The 17,523-nt window shown below is 34.5% G+C and overlaps 1 protein-coding gene across 1 annotated transcript in view; it reads right to left on the bottom strand.

Annotated features, from left to right (window-relative positions):
- Window positions 1–540: 540 nt before the first annotated feature.
- The window catches only part of Arl5a (ADP ribosylation factor like GTPase 5A), a 30,758-nt gene continuing 13,775 nt past the window's right edge, over window positions 541–17,523 (bottom strand). The window contains exons 2-6 of the mRNA XM_004636658.2: window positions 12,406–12,466; window positions 10,780–10,927; window positions 8,932–9,015; window positions 3,647–3,798; window positions 541–1,117 (exon numbers count right to left, since the gene is read on the bottom strand). Coding sequence (XP_004636715.1) covers window positions 1,069–1,117; window positions 3,647–3,798; window positions 8,932–9,015; window positions 10,780–10,927; window positions 12,406–12,466 — 494 coding nt within the window. The 3' untranslated portion in view covers window positions 541–1,068. The remainder of the gene's footprint in view (window positions 1,118–3,646; window positions 3,799–8,931; window positions 9,016–10,779; window positions 10,928–12,405; window positions 12,467–17,523) is intronic.

Genomic DNA, 17,523 nt, shown 5'->3' on the forward strand with positions numbered 1-17,523 from the left:
CAAAATCTCAAACTATCCAACTCCTAAGAGATTTGCAAATTAAGCAATTACCAATGTTGCCTGGAAAGCATCCTTACTCTTGCTCTCAGATTCACTTTAGTTGAGTGCTATACAATTTAGTGCTTTAAAAGACTTCAGCTAACTTGTTTAATAATATTTTTAGAATGTTATTTCTCTGGATAGACATGTTTCACATAATAGTTTTTAATTAGGAAATCACTGGATAGTTCTAATGGCAATTTACCATCAACTGATTAATGGATTAACAATGTATTCAATAATCCAGAGGACATAAAACCAACAAAAAGAATAATGTGGTGGTAATTCTTCACTGTGCAATCCCATCCATTAGTAATACCAAGCTAAAAATCTGACAGTTCACTTGATTGGATTATGTTCCAATGTGTGCTACAGAACAAGAAAAAGTAGGTATACCATGTCAAGCTTTTCTGTTTCTTTTTTTCAAAGAGCAGCTCAATGATTTCAGGGGTTGGTTAATACAATACAGATAATATAGGGGAAAAGTACAGACTAGCACTAAGGGTGTTATTTTTATTATTTGCTTTTCTTAGAACATGAATCAAAGCCATTAACTTGAACTTGAGGTATATACACAATACATACACAGCCTTAAGCAAAATACTTTTTGTAGGTAACATTACATTTCAAAATATTGGAAACAATATGTGCTGATTTGTATTTTGACTTAATGGAACAAGAGAACAACATTCAACTTGGGAGGGTTATAATGACAATAAAGCTCTTTAAAGTTCAAAATGTCTTCCCCTCCCTTTGTACTTACCACAGGCTCTAAAATGTCCTGAGAGGATTTATTACAAAAAAAATATCAATCACAGCTTTAATATATACTTTGGAAGGAACTAATGAGAAAGCAAATTGGAAGATGGAACTTCATCCTTGTTTCCAAATAAGTGGTCTTAATTTTTTTTCTTTAGAAAAAATTTAAGTCAGTTTATTATAAATATATCTAAACCATTGATTTTTGCAGCTTTCAGGTAAAGTCCAGCACTCTGTTTATATAAGTCCATGAGAAGAGGTCAGCAGAGATCATCTAATCTTCAGCCGTGACATCATCCACTCAAGCCCTTGGCATAATCTACGAAGGAAGGAAAAAAAAATTTTGATTACATTCTGAATTAAAAAGCTATGGCCTCCAACAAGAACACTGTTTTCATTTACTTGAAAATGAAAAATTCAATAGTAAGCAATACCCAAAGCTGGTGCTGTTATAATGAAGCCATGCTCTCATACACAGCACACCCGTTGCTACTGTTCAGCTCGTATCTCCGGGACCTAGACTACTACCTGACATAATTACACAACATGTCTGTATAGTACAATCTGGCAATATGCCAAAAACATTAAAAATATCAATACTACGTATTAACTTTTCCAATTCCAGGTATGTACCAAAAATCTGAGTGAAAAAGATTTAAGACTGTTCATACAGTACTTTCAAGAGGAAAAAAAAAAATTTAATGTGAAGAAATAGAAAACTGAGAAATTATGAGATATTCATATTATGAACTATTAAAACTTCTTTAAAAATATTTTGATATGAAAATGTTTATGAGTAAAATGAAAAAAGGACATCAAATTAAATATAGTTGTTCACAAAGTATATAAACATGTATATTACAAATGAATATAAAAAAATACCAAGACAAAAACATTTCACATTACTAACACACAAATTATCACTGAACAGTGGGCAACTGCACTAATCTGAAATACAGGAAGGGCTAGGTATATGGTGTCACATGCTTATAATCCCAGCTACTTGAAAGGATGAGGCAGAAAGATCTCAACTCCAGGCTAGCCTGGGACTATAGCATGACTCCATTAAAATAAAAAAACAAACAAACAAAAAAACCAGATCATTAAAATATAGAGAAGTAGCACTGGGGTGGCTGAAAATCGGAGGATCAGTAGGAGTCTGATCTGTGTAGTGAGACCCTGAAGACCCTGTATTAAACATACCAAAGTAAATAAACAAATAAATAAATAAAATAAAAAGGTAATATTTACTATGACAAAGAAACTAAATGTTTAACAAGAAACTGTTTAAATAGTATGACAAAACAGACTGTCATGAAGTACTAACTAGTATTTGTGATGAGGTCCTGAGGCTAATCCATGCTGCAATATTGTATTTTAAAAACTTTGTATTCTGTGTCATATACAAATCTAATGTAAAAGAAGATATAAATGGCAAAGAGGTAAACAAATGGTTGTTCCTACTTTTAAACTACTGATAGGAAATATTATGAAATAATAAGCGAATAGTCTTAACTTCAAACTGTTAAATGAACATTATATTTACCTAAAAGCAAAGTAGGAACTGTACTAAGCACCTGGCATCATTATATGAATTAATCTTCATAACAGTAAGATCAGAATCTTTTTCATGTTACAGGAAACAGGCTAGAAAATGATGGAAGTGGCAATTAAGTTTGTGATCCCCAGTGTGTTAAATCAAATGCTGACCAAAAGCTAAATGAAAAATTTGAAGGTATAGAAATGGAACATTGTCTTCAAAATGAAACATTTCTACTTGCCAACTGCTACAAATGGAAACTATGACAACGTCTACCATTTATTGCTTTCCTCTTTTTAAATTGAAACTGAACTTGTAGCTTTACAAGTTATACTGCCCACACAACTGTTCAATTAACAAATCCTAGATGATTTGTCATTACTGCCAAATTTAATGCTCTAATCAGTGGTTTTGATAGGTATCTAAACATGTACTAAACAACTTGATAAGTACATACCATTGTTATTTAAATGAATACAGATAATTGGCATTAGCTGAGGATTTTAAATGAATAGGTTTGCGTTTTTAAGGTTCTAATTATGCCCTTCCAAAATTCTGTCCAAATGTTTCTATTTCCCTAAGACTTTGCTTCAATAACTCATCACAGTGCTTCATCATCATGGTTTAGAGAGAATAAAATTCTCACTTTACTAAGGTCATCAACCTATGCCTCAAGCTTCTGCCCCTTTTGACTACTGTACTTCAAAAACTTCCAACTAAAATTGAAGACTTATAGACTCTTTTATCTCTAATTTTTTCCTACTTATACAGATTTACTCAATTTTTGAAGAAAACTTTACTTGAGCTTGCTCCTTTTTAGCTTTTATCTAACTGCTACATTTCATCTTTCCTTCCTTTTCTTGTCTAAACCCCACCTCCCACTTCTCAACTGCTAGCTTCAATTCTAACTTAAATACATAATATAAATATTAAGAATATTCTGATTGTTCCAGTTCTCAATAACACTTCCATTTCTGAGCTCCTACAGCAATTACATAATTATACTCCTGCATGTACTAATTCAGTAGATTTCCATGTATTGTGTTTATACTGTGGTTTTTTTTTTTTTTTTTTTTTTTTTTGTGGAACTGGGGATTGAACTCAGGCCCTTGCGCTTGCCAGAGAAGCACTTATTCCACTGAGCCATCTCCCCAGTCCCTATACTGTGTTTTAGCATTTAAAGATTCAACCTAAAAAATCTCTGAATGTGGACACCAACAGTGACATCTCTCTCAAATATTTATTCATTTTATAAAGACACATACGCTTTGAAGTTAGACACATGTCACCAGAAGGGATATTTCTTACCCTTCTCCAGTAAGAGCACAGCATGCCTGGATATGCCACTGGTGATCTTTAATAGAAGTAAGCTTCAAGAACTGGGAGATTTCTGCTACAGTCATGCATTCTTTAACATCTTGTTTATTAGCAAAAATCAGCAGTCCTGCTTTTCTTAAGTCCTATAAAAGCAAATGAACTTTAAAGACAAGTACATTTTTCCATATATTTTCTAATTTTACTATCTTTTATAATCTTAGTAACCTAAAATTTATTCTACACAAATCTCACAGCTTACAAGTTGACAGAAGTAAATTACACAATACTGTACATTTAAAATACAAATCATACAGATATATGCATTTCTTACAGACTTGTAATATTCAATGATCGAAGGCACTTTAAGTCATATGATCAAATACATAGCTCACTACAACATTCTCTTGTACTTGTACTCTACCATTTTCTGTCTTACCTAACATCACTCACTATGTAAATACTTATTTTTAATTAATCTATCTTTTGCTCCATTCATTCCTTTCCTTTCAACCTTCTAAAGCAGCTTTTCACAGCCAGAGTTCTACAAGAGAATTACCTCTACAAAAAATTATTTCAGTGACTATACTATCCTGCTAGTCAACCAACAGTGTACACAGCTAGTACCTTCTAGGTGTTTAACAAATAAATGAATTCAGGATTATAATGCATGCCTTTAGGCCCAAACTTTTGAGACATACTATTCTAAATCAATCCTATTTGTCCTCTGAAACCTAACATCTTTTTGTTCAAGATTTCTGAGATCTACATATATAACTGGGTCATGTTGCGTTGGCATTACATTTACTGAATTTCCCCAGCTGACAAGTTATTCTATGCTATTGGTTTGAGGCAAGTTAATTAATTTTTTTGAATTTACTCCTCATTAGTAACATTTAATGCATATCTGATCTGAGGAAAAACTCACCAACTAATCCTATTCTGAGTGCAATAATTATGCATATTCCAAATAACTGGTGTGTTTTATTCAAAGAACAGGTCTAAGGAATCTTAAGACTCTTTTTTGTGTCCTACTCCTCCCCACATCCAGGCCATTTGAAAACCAGAGCCTGGATAATTTCGCTGATGTCACAGACCTTTTCCTCATAGCAATAATATTTTTCAAAGTTTATGTACAATTTCAGAGTGTTAAGAGATAACCCTAAACTCAATTCATGGATCCTAGGCCAACAATCCATGAAGGATGTAACTCAATTAATGAGTCAAAGTCCCATAAAACTATATATACTCTATACTATATTTGAAAATACTGACAAAATTAAGGTTTTGGCCTTAGCAAATTTCCTTAGCTGTATTGTATATCATTTTTCTTTTGGTGGAACGCTACAGTTTTAATGTGTGTATGTGTTTAAAGCAATAGTCTTCAGTAGGTACCTCAATATTATTCCACAGGACTTTGCTTTTGCATTACTTCTTATCTAAATAAAATTTCTTGTTCTGTTAAAAGGATCTCTGCAAAATGTTCACAAGCTCATCACAACTGACTTTTAGTGGCACTGCCCTCTGCAGGATGGCAGCTATCACTGCTACCATAGTTGATGCAGTTCCCGAACAGCAAGTTCAAAACGTGATAATGCTAGGTCAAGTTTCAAACTATTCAACTAGTTTCACCTATAGTTCAGACCACATGTCTATATAAAACTCAAAACACTGAAAGAGACAGACATACAGAGTAATCATAAAGGACATAAAGTTCTTTTGTTCTAAATGGAGAATGGAACCATTATCAATAGTTGATATGTGGCTGAATCACTAAGTAGATGAACTTTCCATGGAATTTAATTCCCATCTTCCCAGCTTCTCAGTTTCAATATCCCTTGGGAGTGTGTGTTAAAAGTCTTTTACAGAGGTCCGACCTGATAATACATGTTCAAAGAACAAACTGCTGGCATAAATATTCAGCACAAATTAGGGCAAACACTTTCTTATTATTTTACTTAAAAATAATTTAAACTCATTATTCTTATTAAGTGTTAAAAAGTTATTTAGATGTACTAAATGTAATACAAGTGTGGTGGTGTGTTTGTAATCCCAGCATTGGGGAGGCTGAAAACAGGAGGATCACTATGATTCCAACTGGCATAGTTAGACTCTGCACAAAAAATAAAATAAAAGTTGTTTAGAGAAGTGCTTGAACAGAAAATAGAAAAGCATAAGAAATAAAGCCATTTACTGAAGGGTTTCCAAATAATATAAAATACCAAATACAAATTTTTCTAGCTATCTGATAAGGGTCAACCTTTATTTGGGAGTTTCTGACTTAAAAAAAAGCTGTTACCTATGTTTAAATATTTAGGAAATGAGGAAAGAAAATACATCCTTTGTTTTCATTACATAATCATACACTACGATAGCAACAGAAAATATACTGGATTAAGGTTGCTCATTAACCTGACTTAAAAACAGGTCAAACGATACAATGAACAATAGCTGACTACACATGTGCCACTCTAAACATATCCTGTTGAATATTACATGCATTTGCTCTTTAAAGTTTAAAATGGTTTTTAAAGGAGATGAATAACAGCAAGTGCATTTACTAAGAATTTTCTACTTTCCACATATAGACATCACTTTGTCTCTCCACGCTTCATTTGTGAAGATGATCCCTAGAAGCTGAGTCAGGACAAAAATTTTAGATTTTGGTATTTAGAGTCATTTATAGATAAGTATTTTTAATTTTAAAATTATCTTCAAATTTTTAGACTTCACTTTAACTGTAACTATCTTAAAACTTGTTTTATATTTTCCGAATACACGTAAGAATCATTAACCAGTGATAATGATCAAGTTTTTGTTGTTTAATATAAATATAGAACACCCCAATTTATCCCTCCCTCTGTCCTCTCCTTCATCCTTTTTTTGTGTGTGTGCCTTTTGAGACAGAATCTTGCTATGCAGTTTGGGCTGGCCTTCAGCTCATTTTGTAACCCAGGCTGTTCTCAAACTTGCAATAATCGCCCTGCCTCAGCTTCCTGAATGCTGGGATTACAGGTGTGCACCACCACACCCAGCTCCCCTGTCCTCTTCATCTCAGCTTCCTAAGTAACTGAGATTATAGATATATCCCACCATGCCTGGCTGCACATTTTCATTTTTTAATTCATCTTGATTCTATATATTTTGGCCCTACTCAAACTCCCTAAATATTCAGGTAACTTTATATGTAATTTCTTTTTTCTATAATCTCCTTGTTCAGTCCCCTTTCACTTTTTTTTTTTTTTTTTTTTTTTGGTGGTACTAGGGATTGAACTCAGGACCTTATGCTTGCCAAGCAAGCACTTATTCTACTAAGCTATTTCCCCAGCCCCCTCTCACCTTTAAAAAGGCCTTATATATGTGTGTTTTTTCTTCCCTGAGCAAAAAGCCTGAAAAGGAATACCTAAATTCAAGCTCTGACTCTTAAAAGACTGGTCTGTGTCTCTATGCATTTCATTTATAACAAAGGAAGTGCTCTGTCCAACTCAATGCTCCCAGCTAATAAAATAGGACTTTTGAGTCCTATTAGGAGGCTCTTAAAATACTGATCTTGGGGCTGGGGAGATGGCTCAGTGGAGTAAGTGCTTCCCTGGCAAGCGCAAGGGCCTGATTCAATCCCTGGTTTCACCAAAAAAAAACCACCCCCAAAAAAAAAAACTGATCTTGCTACACACAGCCGAGCCTACCTGTTAACATAATACAAAATATGGCAAAAACACATTTGTATCTTTCTCTTTCAAAGGAAAAAATATTTGCATCAAAGTTTGTGGAAAGCCAAATCTGATGAGTTTCAAAGAAGTTGAGTACTAAGGTATGTGTCCAAAATAGGGAAAAAAGTACATTCTGCTGGACACACTCACTAAAAGGAAAATGAAGACTTTCAATATATTAATGAAATTTACTAGGTTTCCAAAAATCTTTAAAGGTTGCCTGAAACAGCAAAATTCTTAAAGCAAACCTCAAAAGAACCATCAAACCACTGTTACATATAAAATCTCATTAAAAAGATTTCAATTTTCTTAAGCTTTATAAAAATGCACTTGGGCTGGCCAGATAGCTCAGCAGACTAAAGAGCCACTTAGGCAGGCATAAGGACCAGAGCTCAATCCCCAGTGTGCAGTGCTGGCCTTGCCCCCACGGAGCGCTGAGACAGTGACTGAGACTGGGTGAAGTGTATGCCTATAATCCCAACACTTGGGAGGCTGAAAACAGGAGAATCGTTTGATCTGTGTAGCAAGATCTTGTACTAAAATACATTAAAAAAAGGTTAAAAAAATAAAAATCCCACTGAAATGAAATATACATCTACATGTTAATTTTTCTATTCCTATCATAAATAGTTGAGAAAGCAACAATAAAAAGCATTAGAATAATATTACCATAGTAAATATTATTTTAAAATTTGTATTATTACCAATTGGCTATATTATTCTGTTTTGCATTGCTGGAAACTGAACTCAGAGCCTCATACATGCTAAAGAAGCACTCTGTCACTAAACTATATCCCTAACCCTAGTTTATTTAATTTTAAACCTTTTGTGGGGATGGAGGGTTGAGACAAGGTTTCATTATGTGATTCAGGACTGTCTTGAACTCAACCCCTTGAATTTTCATCAATTATCCTGACTCATCCTCAAGTGCTGGGATTACAGGCATATGCCACCATTCCTGGCTTAATTTTTAACTGTGTTATTACTAATAATATTTTTTAAGGATTAATGCAATATGGCTAGTCATATAACTTTATTTATTCAAATGAACAATAGTAGAGAAACCTAAAAACAACTATACTTAAGTACTATCTGAAAACTGAGAAATAACTTGTCTGTAGGTTTTAAGATATTATTTCCCATAATATCCTTTATAAGTCTAATCTATTTTACTTTATTTTAATTTTTGGTGGAACCAGGGATTGAACTCAGGCCCTTGCGCTTGCCAGGGAAGCACTTGTTCTACTGAGCCATCTCCCTGGCCCCCTTGTCTAAACTATTTTAAATGCAAAATGAAAGGTATTTGTGCTACTTTGTGCACAAAAACCAAACCAAATTTATCAAGGATAAATGAAACACTATTTTCTAGTTGACACCACAATCTTTTTGCTATTTCCAGACACAATACAAATTTGGGAAATATAAAATCATAAAACAGGCAAGATCAGCAATAAAGAATTGCTTTAAAAAATATATAAAAATAGACAACATCGCCATGACAAACCAGAAGGAAAAATGAATGGCCTACAAATACCCTCTTCCCATGTCTGATGTAGAAAAGTGACTTACCTCATGAGCCAGCATTTTGTAGAGTTCTTCTCTAGTTACAGAAATCCTCTCTCTGTCTGTACTGTCCACAACAACTATTACAAACTAAAATAATTACCAAAGACATCATTAATGATTACATCTCACTGACATTTGAAAATTTATAAAGTGCTTGATTTACAGGCTAACATCAAGACATTAGATGCTTAAGATATTTTGAAAATAACAGGTATACATTGTAAATCCTCTAATTAAAATGTACTTACTAATTCTTAAAAGGAAAGAGAATACAACGCTAATATTCTAATACCTGTTTTCTAAATTATTTTGAATGTCGACAGGCCTATATCCGTCTATATATGCTATAAATCAGCAAAATCCAAAACCAAACCAAAGAAAATAATCTATTCCTAAATTTAGATTACTTCCAGGGCAGAATACTTATTAATATTCATTTGAAAATCTAAAAGGCATGGGTATAGAAGCAACCTGGCAGTTAAATCAAATTAAAAATAAATTAACCAATTAAGAGTAGCTCTGTATCACAAAATAGGCTTTCTTCTATTCATTCATTCATTCATTCATTCATTCATTCATTCATTCATTCATTCTTGCAGTACTAGGGATCAAACTCAGGATCTTATGATTGCCAGGCAGGGACTTATACCCCTGAGCTATATTCCCGGCCTCTTTTCTTCCTTATGTAAACAGCACTTGCTCCCTGCAAGGAACTCTCTACTAAACTGATGATGAGACCAGTATCAGAAGACACATCAAAAGAATGAAGGCTCTATGTGGTGCTAGCCTCCTGTGAACCCCTCCCTCAGCTCCATGAGCACCAAAAAGCAAGATAGAAACAGGAGCAGATGTAGAGTTAACTTATTTATGATGTCCAAGTTAATACTGACTGCTGATTAATAAAATCCCCTATTTATTTTTTAGGATTAGATATGAATCTCTAAGATACTGTGATGTCCAGTCTGCTATTGTTTGGTTTTCATCAACCATAAGATAGTGGGTCTGGGGAGATAGCTCAGTAGAATAAGCACTTGCCTGGCAAGTGCAAGGGCCTGAGTTCAATCCCCGGTTCCACCAAAATAGCCATAAAAACCATAAGATAGCTAAGAAAATCATTACTTTCTCTTTTCTCTCACTTGATAACTTATTAATTTGTGGTTTTATCATTGTTATTCCAAGGTATTTTCAAGATGTTAGTATAATTTAATACCTAAAGCATTATATATAAATAATATATATAATATATATATATTATATATATATATAATATATGTATATATATATATCTTTTATGAGCACATACATTTCTTTTCCAAAAGATATAATTAATAGTGTTGAGGGTCAAGTCATTAGAATACTTAATAGTTTCTTCATAATCCAAAACCCAGCTTTATATATCTTTAGAGTATGCTTTATTAACTAAGAATTAGCACTACAAAGTAACAGCTTTTTAATTTATAGGCCTATACTATGAATACAAGTGTCACAAGTCTAAAATTTTCACTTGGAAAGTAATGCATAAATATGAAACATAATTATGGAAATGCTTTTCAATTAAAAGAAAATGATTTCTTTAACAGACAAATGTTCTGCATAGAAAAAAATGCTTAGTAAAAATGGCTCAGATGCAAAGCACTTGAGCTTTTATAAACTGTAATTAATATCCCCCACTTCAACTATGAATTCTTTAGAGTTTTAAGATAATGAATACACAAAACAATAACCCTGAAATAGGCAATCAAAATGTTCTACCACGCACATATTACTTACATTTTAAAATATTAACTATTTGGGTTCAACTCTTATAGGCATTTTGTTTATAGACGCTATTGCATATTAAGGTAATGTTACCTCTGTATTAGTATAGTAAGTATTCCAGGATGAGCGAAGAGATTCTTGGCCACCGATATCCCACATCAGGAAACATGTATTATTAATCACTATCTCTTCTACATTACTTCCTATTGTAGGGGATGTATGTACAACTTCATTCATAGAACTGGAACAAAAAGTTCAAACACATTACAATTCATAAGCAATCTAGCTTGTCTGACAATTTTTCAATCAAGAGGCAAAGCAGTAAGACTTTCTTTTATATATTTTATCCCCAAACATTCTTTCTCTACTAGCTCATATCAGGAGTAACTTTAGTGTTTACACAAAATTGAAACATGGTAACAATATCTAGAATATTCTATATTGTTCTAGGAAATTATATAATCAAATATTATTCTATTTTCTACAAGCAAAAGAGTGTTAAAGTGAAATAGCTAAAAAACCACACTCAATGGTACATAAATTTCTAGCTCTATAAAGAGTTGCTTAAATTTGACTCATGCTTTATAGCTAACGCTCCTCCTTGAGACCTAACTTAGGTTTGTTCTCTCTCTCTCTCTCTCTCTCTCTCTCTCTCTATATATATATATATATATATATATATGTATATCATATATACACACATATATAATACATGTATATATAATTTTAAAGAGAAAAAACAATGAAAATGATAATACAGTTTCAAAGCAAGACAACAGCTATGTTTATTACATTGCATACTATTATCTTCAAAGTAGCTGCTCAGATTATGAGATTCAGGCATAAACTGATCAAACAATATAAGCACAAACTCTTCCTTTTAATGAACTAATAGAAATTAGTAGTAAAGTTATCTTATCTTGTGTATATATGTATATATTTTTCTTTTCCCATCCCAGTTGTTCTTTCCTTTAAAAAAAATAGGATAAGAGGTCCCATTCGACCCAGCTATTCCTCTTCTGGGCATTTTTGCAGAAGAATTAAAAACGTACCACAGTAATACTTGTGCACTCATTTTTACAGCAGCTCAATTTGTAATAGCTAGATCTTGGAAACAACCCAAATGTCCATCAACCAAGGAACAGATAAAATAGATGTGGTCTTTTTAGACAATGGAATATTACTCAGCTATAAAAAGGACAAACTTGAGGCTTTCATAAATGCATGCAACTAGAGTCCATACTCACTTATAAGTGAAATAAACCAGACTCACATGTATAAATATTGTATTGTTTCCCTAGTGTAAGAAACTGAAAAAGTAAGATCCAAAATACACAATAAATATTATGAAAGAAACTGCTCAAAAGGTTCTATATAATTTTTATTCCTTTTATTGATCAAATACCACCCATGCAGAAAAAAGTCACTATAGAGGGCAGGCCTGATAGCTCAGTGGCCTAAGGCACCTGCTTAGGAAGAGTGCAGCTGCCGGGGTTTGATCCCAGGCCTGCTGTGCTGGCCCCACCTGTAGGGCATGCTGAGACAGTGATTGAGATTGGGTGTGGTGGCCCACAGCTGTAATCGCAGCATTTGGGAGGCTGAAAACAGGAGAATCACTACAAGTCTGATTTACATAGTGAGAATCTGTAGACTCTGTCCTAAATACAGGGGGGAAAAAAACACTAGAAAATATAAAAAATTAAGGTAGTTAATACTTACAACTGGTAAAGGATGGTAGTTTTCCCTGCATTATCCAATCCAACAATGATAACTTTGTGTTCTGAAAAAAAAAAAAAACCACCAGTGACTTAATACTTACAGACAAAATAAAGGAAAAAAAAGATATGATGGGAGGAAAGGAAGGAGAGAGGGAAAAGGAGGAGTGGAGGGCCAAGAAAGGAAGGGGAAGGGAGGGAAACGGATTCCTATTTCTGTGGAGGACCTGAACAACTTTCCTTCAAAGAGGAGCAATTGTCTCCATTTTGGCCGAGACTGAGCCTGAGCCTATTTCCATGTACTGATAACTACAGATCTGGCTAGGATATTTTCTTATCCTTCTAATACACAGGTTGGTCCAGACAAGGTGCTGGTAGTAGTCTTTGGAGACCACAGGTGTGTTTCCCTGGCATCCCTGGAACTCCTACCTATTGTTCTCTTGTAAGCTGGGTAAGTGAGGCAGGATGAAGAGCCAATGCTCCACAACGTGGGTGGGGATAGAACCTCAAGATAGAGGCTATCACTATCTGGGTCTTGAAAGATTACACATCAGAGCTGAAGCGCTGAGCCCAAAACATTTGATACTATCTCAGCTGTGTTATGCTATAAATGAACTTCATTAAAATTTTTGGTTTCTAACTTTAAAAATAGATGTTAAGACTTACATAGCTATGTGTTACAATGGTCAGCTATATATAAAGTACTAAATATATATTCTTTCAAGCTTAAATTACCTCTCTTAAGTGCTGAATTCAAAGGAAATAAAATTATCAGTATTTTGCTATACATTATAAATGCATAATTATATGTCAAAAGTTCAAGAAATACAGAATTAAATATTGAGAATAATCTAATACAAATCCTATCCCATTCTTACTATTTTCTTATGGAAAATCTGTTCTATGATGAATGTGATCAATATGTATGACGAATATGTACTAATAAAAAACAAAGTTTAAAAAAAAAGGCAATTGCTCTGAGTGTTTTAATAGAAAGAGAATGAAGCTGGGATAAACTGGATACTGTGTTAACAAGACCATGATTACTGTGCAGGTGAGAGAGGAAAAACCAGGCTGATCATGTGGTGAGACTTTATGCAAAGAGATAATCAGCCAGTCCCTAGTGGCTAGCCACCCCAACTCTTTCAGGAGTTCTAGCTGAAATGCCAAACAGCAAAAAAGAATCCATTTTAGAAATGCAACCTAGTTCAATCTTCAGATGACTCTCTAAGTATAGGTGCCATCTGACAGCCAAGTACAAGTCTCCAAGTTAGAATTTTCTAGCTGAGGTTTGTCATCTCACAGAACCATAAAGAATAATAGTAATAATAACAGTAACAATAACACTCCGGTGATATGCTTGTTTTATGTGATGATCTTTGCAACTGTATCCGACTTCTAAGTTTTTTTCATTGTAAAATAGAAAAACTACTTATCTTTCAGGGTTGTGTAACCATTAAAACAGCACAAAGCAGTGCCTGCACCAGAAGACAGTTCCTAACCTGCTGTAACAACTAAGTGATTGTGTCAATTCAAGTAAAAAGCAACCAACTAAATTAAATCAGAATAGTTCTGAAAGTAGCTGTACATAAAAGATTTACGTAAGACATGACCCACCCAGGATATGAACAGCAGCAACCAACAGGTTTGTGGCCTGAATAGAATAAAAAGGAAATGAAGAAAAGTCTGCTTTTCTTTAGAGAAGCTCCAGTCTTCACCTACACCGTGGATGCCCTCTCCTGGCCTCCAGCACACACTTCAGACTCCTAATGTGGACTCACACACGACACTACAGTGAGCTCCAAGTCTTGGGCTGGATCCTTCAGATCTCCAGCACATAGACAGCCTTTCTGTACTTTTCCCCATCTGACTGTGTGTAGCCACAGGAAGCCAATCTTGTGAATTCTTATATATTTGTAAGCACTGACTAATAAACTGCAATCTACCTAGTGGACATAGTACCACTTCACATGTATAGAACCCAGTATTCAATACCTAATTTGCATAATTAACAGCACTCACACTGACTTGGAGTCCCTTGAACAATGATGGTGAACCTCTGGCATACATGCTGCAGCAGGCTGTTTATCATTGAAAGCTCTACAAGATCTGTCATCACGGCCCTCCCTTCAAGTTTATTCCTTTTCTTCAATATCTCATTTGTCATCAAGTCTTACTGATTTCACCTCAAACATATTCTCACACTTGCCTCCTCCTACTGTCCTAGTTGACCACTGTCCCATTTCTTCCTGTAAAACTTTCCCCAAGTGATCAATCTCTTAATCCATTTTCCCACTGTTTTCTGAGTAAATTCTCTACACAGTAGAACTGATAATGCCATCTTAATTTAACTTATGGCTCTCAGTTTTCACAGGAAACAAGGGACAAGTTTTCAACCCTGTAAATTAAGCCAGTCACAACTAACTAGGTTCTGGCTTTATCTTCCCACTACCATCATCAGCTACCTAAAGTTCAGGAGTCTCTCGCTCCAGATTCACAACAAATATTTTTCTATTTCTACTCATGGTTTTTCTCCTTATCTTGGCATTATTCTAATCCTCCACCCAGTCAATTTCTATTCATATTTCAAGGTACAGTTTGCCATGAAGAGTACTTTCATCTACATTTCTACAACACCTCTAATATAATACCACAATTATCTCAGCTAATGAAACAATTATCAAATTTGTAAAACATTATCTTCCTAGTGTCTATGGTTCTTCCTAGCATAAGGCTGGTACTTAATAAATGTTGTATTATTATATAAATAACAAATTTTGAGAATTTTAATCTCAGAGTAAAAAGGTCTTCACAATTCAAATGGTAGGCATTTCCCATTTATCAGAGAAGGGAATTTATAATGCTGTATAGTTATTCCTGTTATGCCACTGCCATAGATGAGGATTATGAATGCTATGTAAGTACTTTGGTTATACAAAAATAAGAAAATCAAGTAGAAAATTTTAATACAATCTATCTTATCTACTCAGTGATTTCTCTGAAGAAAGAATAAGAAGCTCAGAACTACAATGCTTCTCAAGTGATAACAAGTATTTTTTCCACCATACAGGTTCTTAGGAACCATTTTAGGACCCAGCACCGTATTTCATTACTTGAGATGAATAAGTGAAACAAAGAAAAAGCTTAACTACCAAGGTCACAATCGTTCAAAGTGAAGGGCTAGCAATGAGAAAACATGATAAGGTGAAGTCAAAGGCATCAATAGGTAACATTTCTCTGGTGAATTTACATGACTTTTAGTCTTCCAGGTCCATGAATTCAATCTTCTGATTACCCCAGAGGTAATTTTATCCATTAAAAAAGACAGACTCAGAGATCGCAACCCACAGAAATGAGTAGAATCTAAGAATGCCAAATGAGTAAGATATAATAAACGCAAACCTTTAAAACTGCCCAACAAGGGCTGTGGAGATAGCTCAGCAGTCTAAGCACCTGCCTAGGCAAGCGTAAAGACCCAGGTTGGATGGATCCCTGGTACCACATGCCATGCTGGCTCTGCCCTGGGTGCACCAAGCCAGCCACCAAGACCAGGAGTGGTGATGCATGCCTGTAATCCCAGCACTGGGGAGGCTGAAAACAGGAGGATCAAAAGTCTGAGCTGAGTAGTAAGACCCTGTACCAAATACATCTAAAAAAAAAAAAAGAAAGAAAAAGAGTTTCCTTACATGTTGGGTATAGAAATATGTGCCTGTAATCCCAGATACTTCTAAGGCTGAGGTGGGAGAACCACAAGTTTGAGGCAAACCTGGGTAACACAGGACATTCCATGTCAAAACAAAACTGCCTAACAAGTCTCTTCATTTGGGTCTAACAGAACTCACACTGATTACCATCTTCTATGTGCTTTCTCCAAAGGTTTGTAACTGTGGGTTTGTTTTGTTTACAGTACAACACAAATGAGTATCTCTTCCTGAGGAAAAGTATACAGTATGACTAAACTAAAACCATAAGCTTTCTGGGTGAGCATGGAATCCCAACCAAGAGTGTGATAATCAATGAATCTATCTTTACAGTAGGGTCATAACTACATCAGGAAGAAATATTTGAGTTCTTCGGATAGGGAAACATTCCTCCTAGGAACCTACGACAAAACCAAAGGTCAACAAAGCATAGGAAAATGGAGGCCAAGCACCTGAAGTTTCTGAAATAGTATCAGCAGGAGTTCAAGACCAAGCATATGACTTACAGTGTAGTGTAGACATGCATAAAAAAATAGAGGAGCATTGGAAAATGTCAGAAACCATAAATGTCCAACATAGGAAAAGAAATGGAATCCATGAAACACATTCAAACAGTTATCTAAGAAATTAAAAATTCCTTTGAATGTTTGCAAAGCTGCATGAATGGAAGTGAAACAATGTGAACAATGTTAGGATCAACTACACTGACCATTTTACACATCCGATCTGAAAATCCTCAACTGAGTAAATAAAGTATGTGTAAGCCATTAAAAAAAAAAAAAAAAAACCTCTTAGCAAATTTCAGACCTAGAAAACAAGACTGTGGCTAGCAATCACAAAAAGAAAGATCTCAGGGTGGGGTTGGGATGATGCATGGCTCTACAAACTCTTGCAATGCCTGGCCAGCCCAACCAGCCCAGGACAGAGAAGGAAGAATTAGAAGATCATGTGATATTGACATAGGAGGATTTATCATGATGATTTTAGGATCAGGAAGGAACTGTCAGAAAAAAAAAGAAAAACAAAATTTTATATGAAAGCACCTACCTTGATCCTGTAAGAAAACCAACCATTAGCAGCAACTGAGCAACCTGAACACAGAATGAAGCTCCTTGAGTCAGTGTGAACAATGTTAGGATCAACTACACTGAGCATTTTATACATACAATCTGAAAGTCCTCAACTGAGTAAATAAAGTATGTGTAAGCTATTTAAAAAAAAACAAAACAAAAACCTCTTAGCAAATTGGTCAAGCAATGGCTGTGATCAACATGACTGACACTGACAAAAGATCTACAAACTGCTGTACAGGGCTTCAGAGTACATCCAAAGGGGATCTGACTGACCTTGTCAGATACAGAAGTTACATTTTTTGTTATATAGGTCTTGCTTTATTTTGGTTTTAACCATCCAGCAGAAAA

The sequence above is a fragment of the Octodon degus genome, unplaced genomic scaffold (assembly GCF_000260255.1).
Source record: "Octodon degus isolate 3935 unplaced genomic scaffold, OctDeg1.0 scaffold00082, whole genome shotgun sequence".
Lineage (NCBI taxonomy): Eukaryota > Metazoa > Chordata > Mammalia > Rodentia > Octodontidae > Octodon > Octodon degus.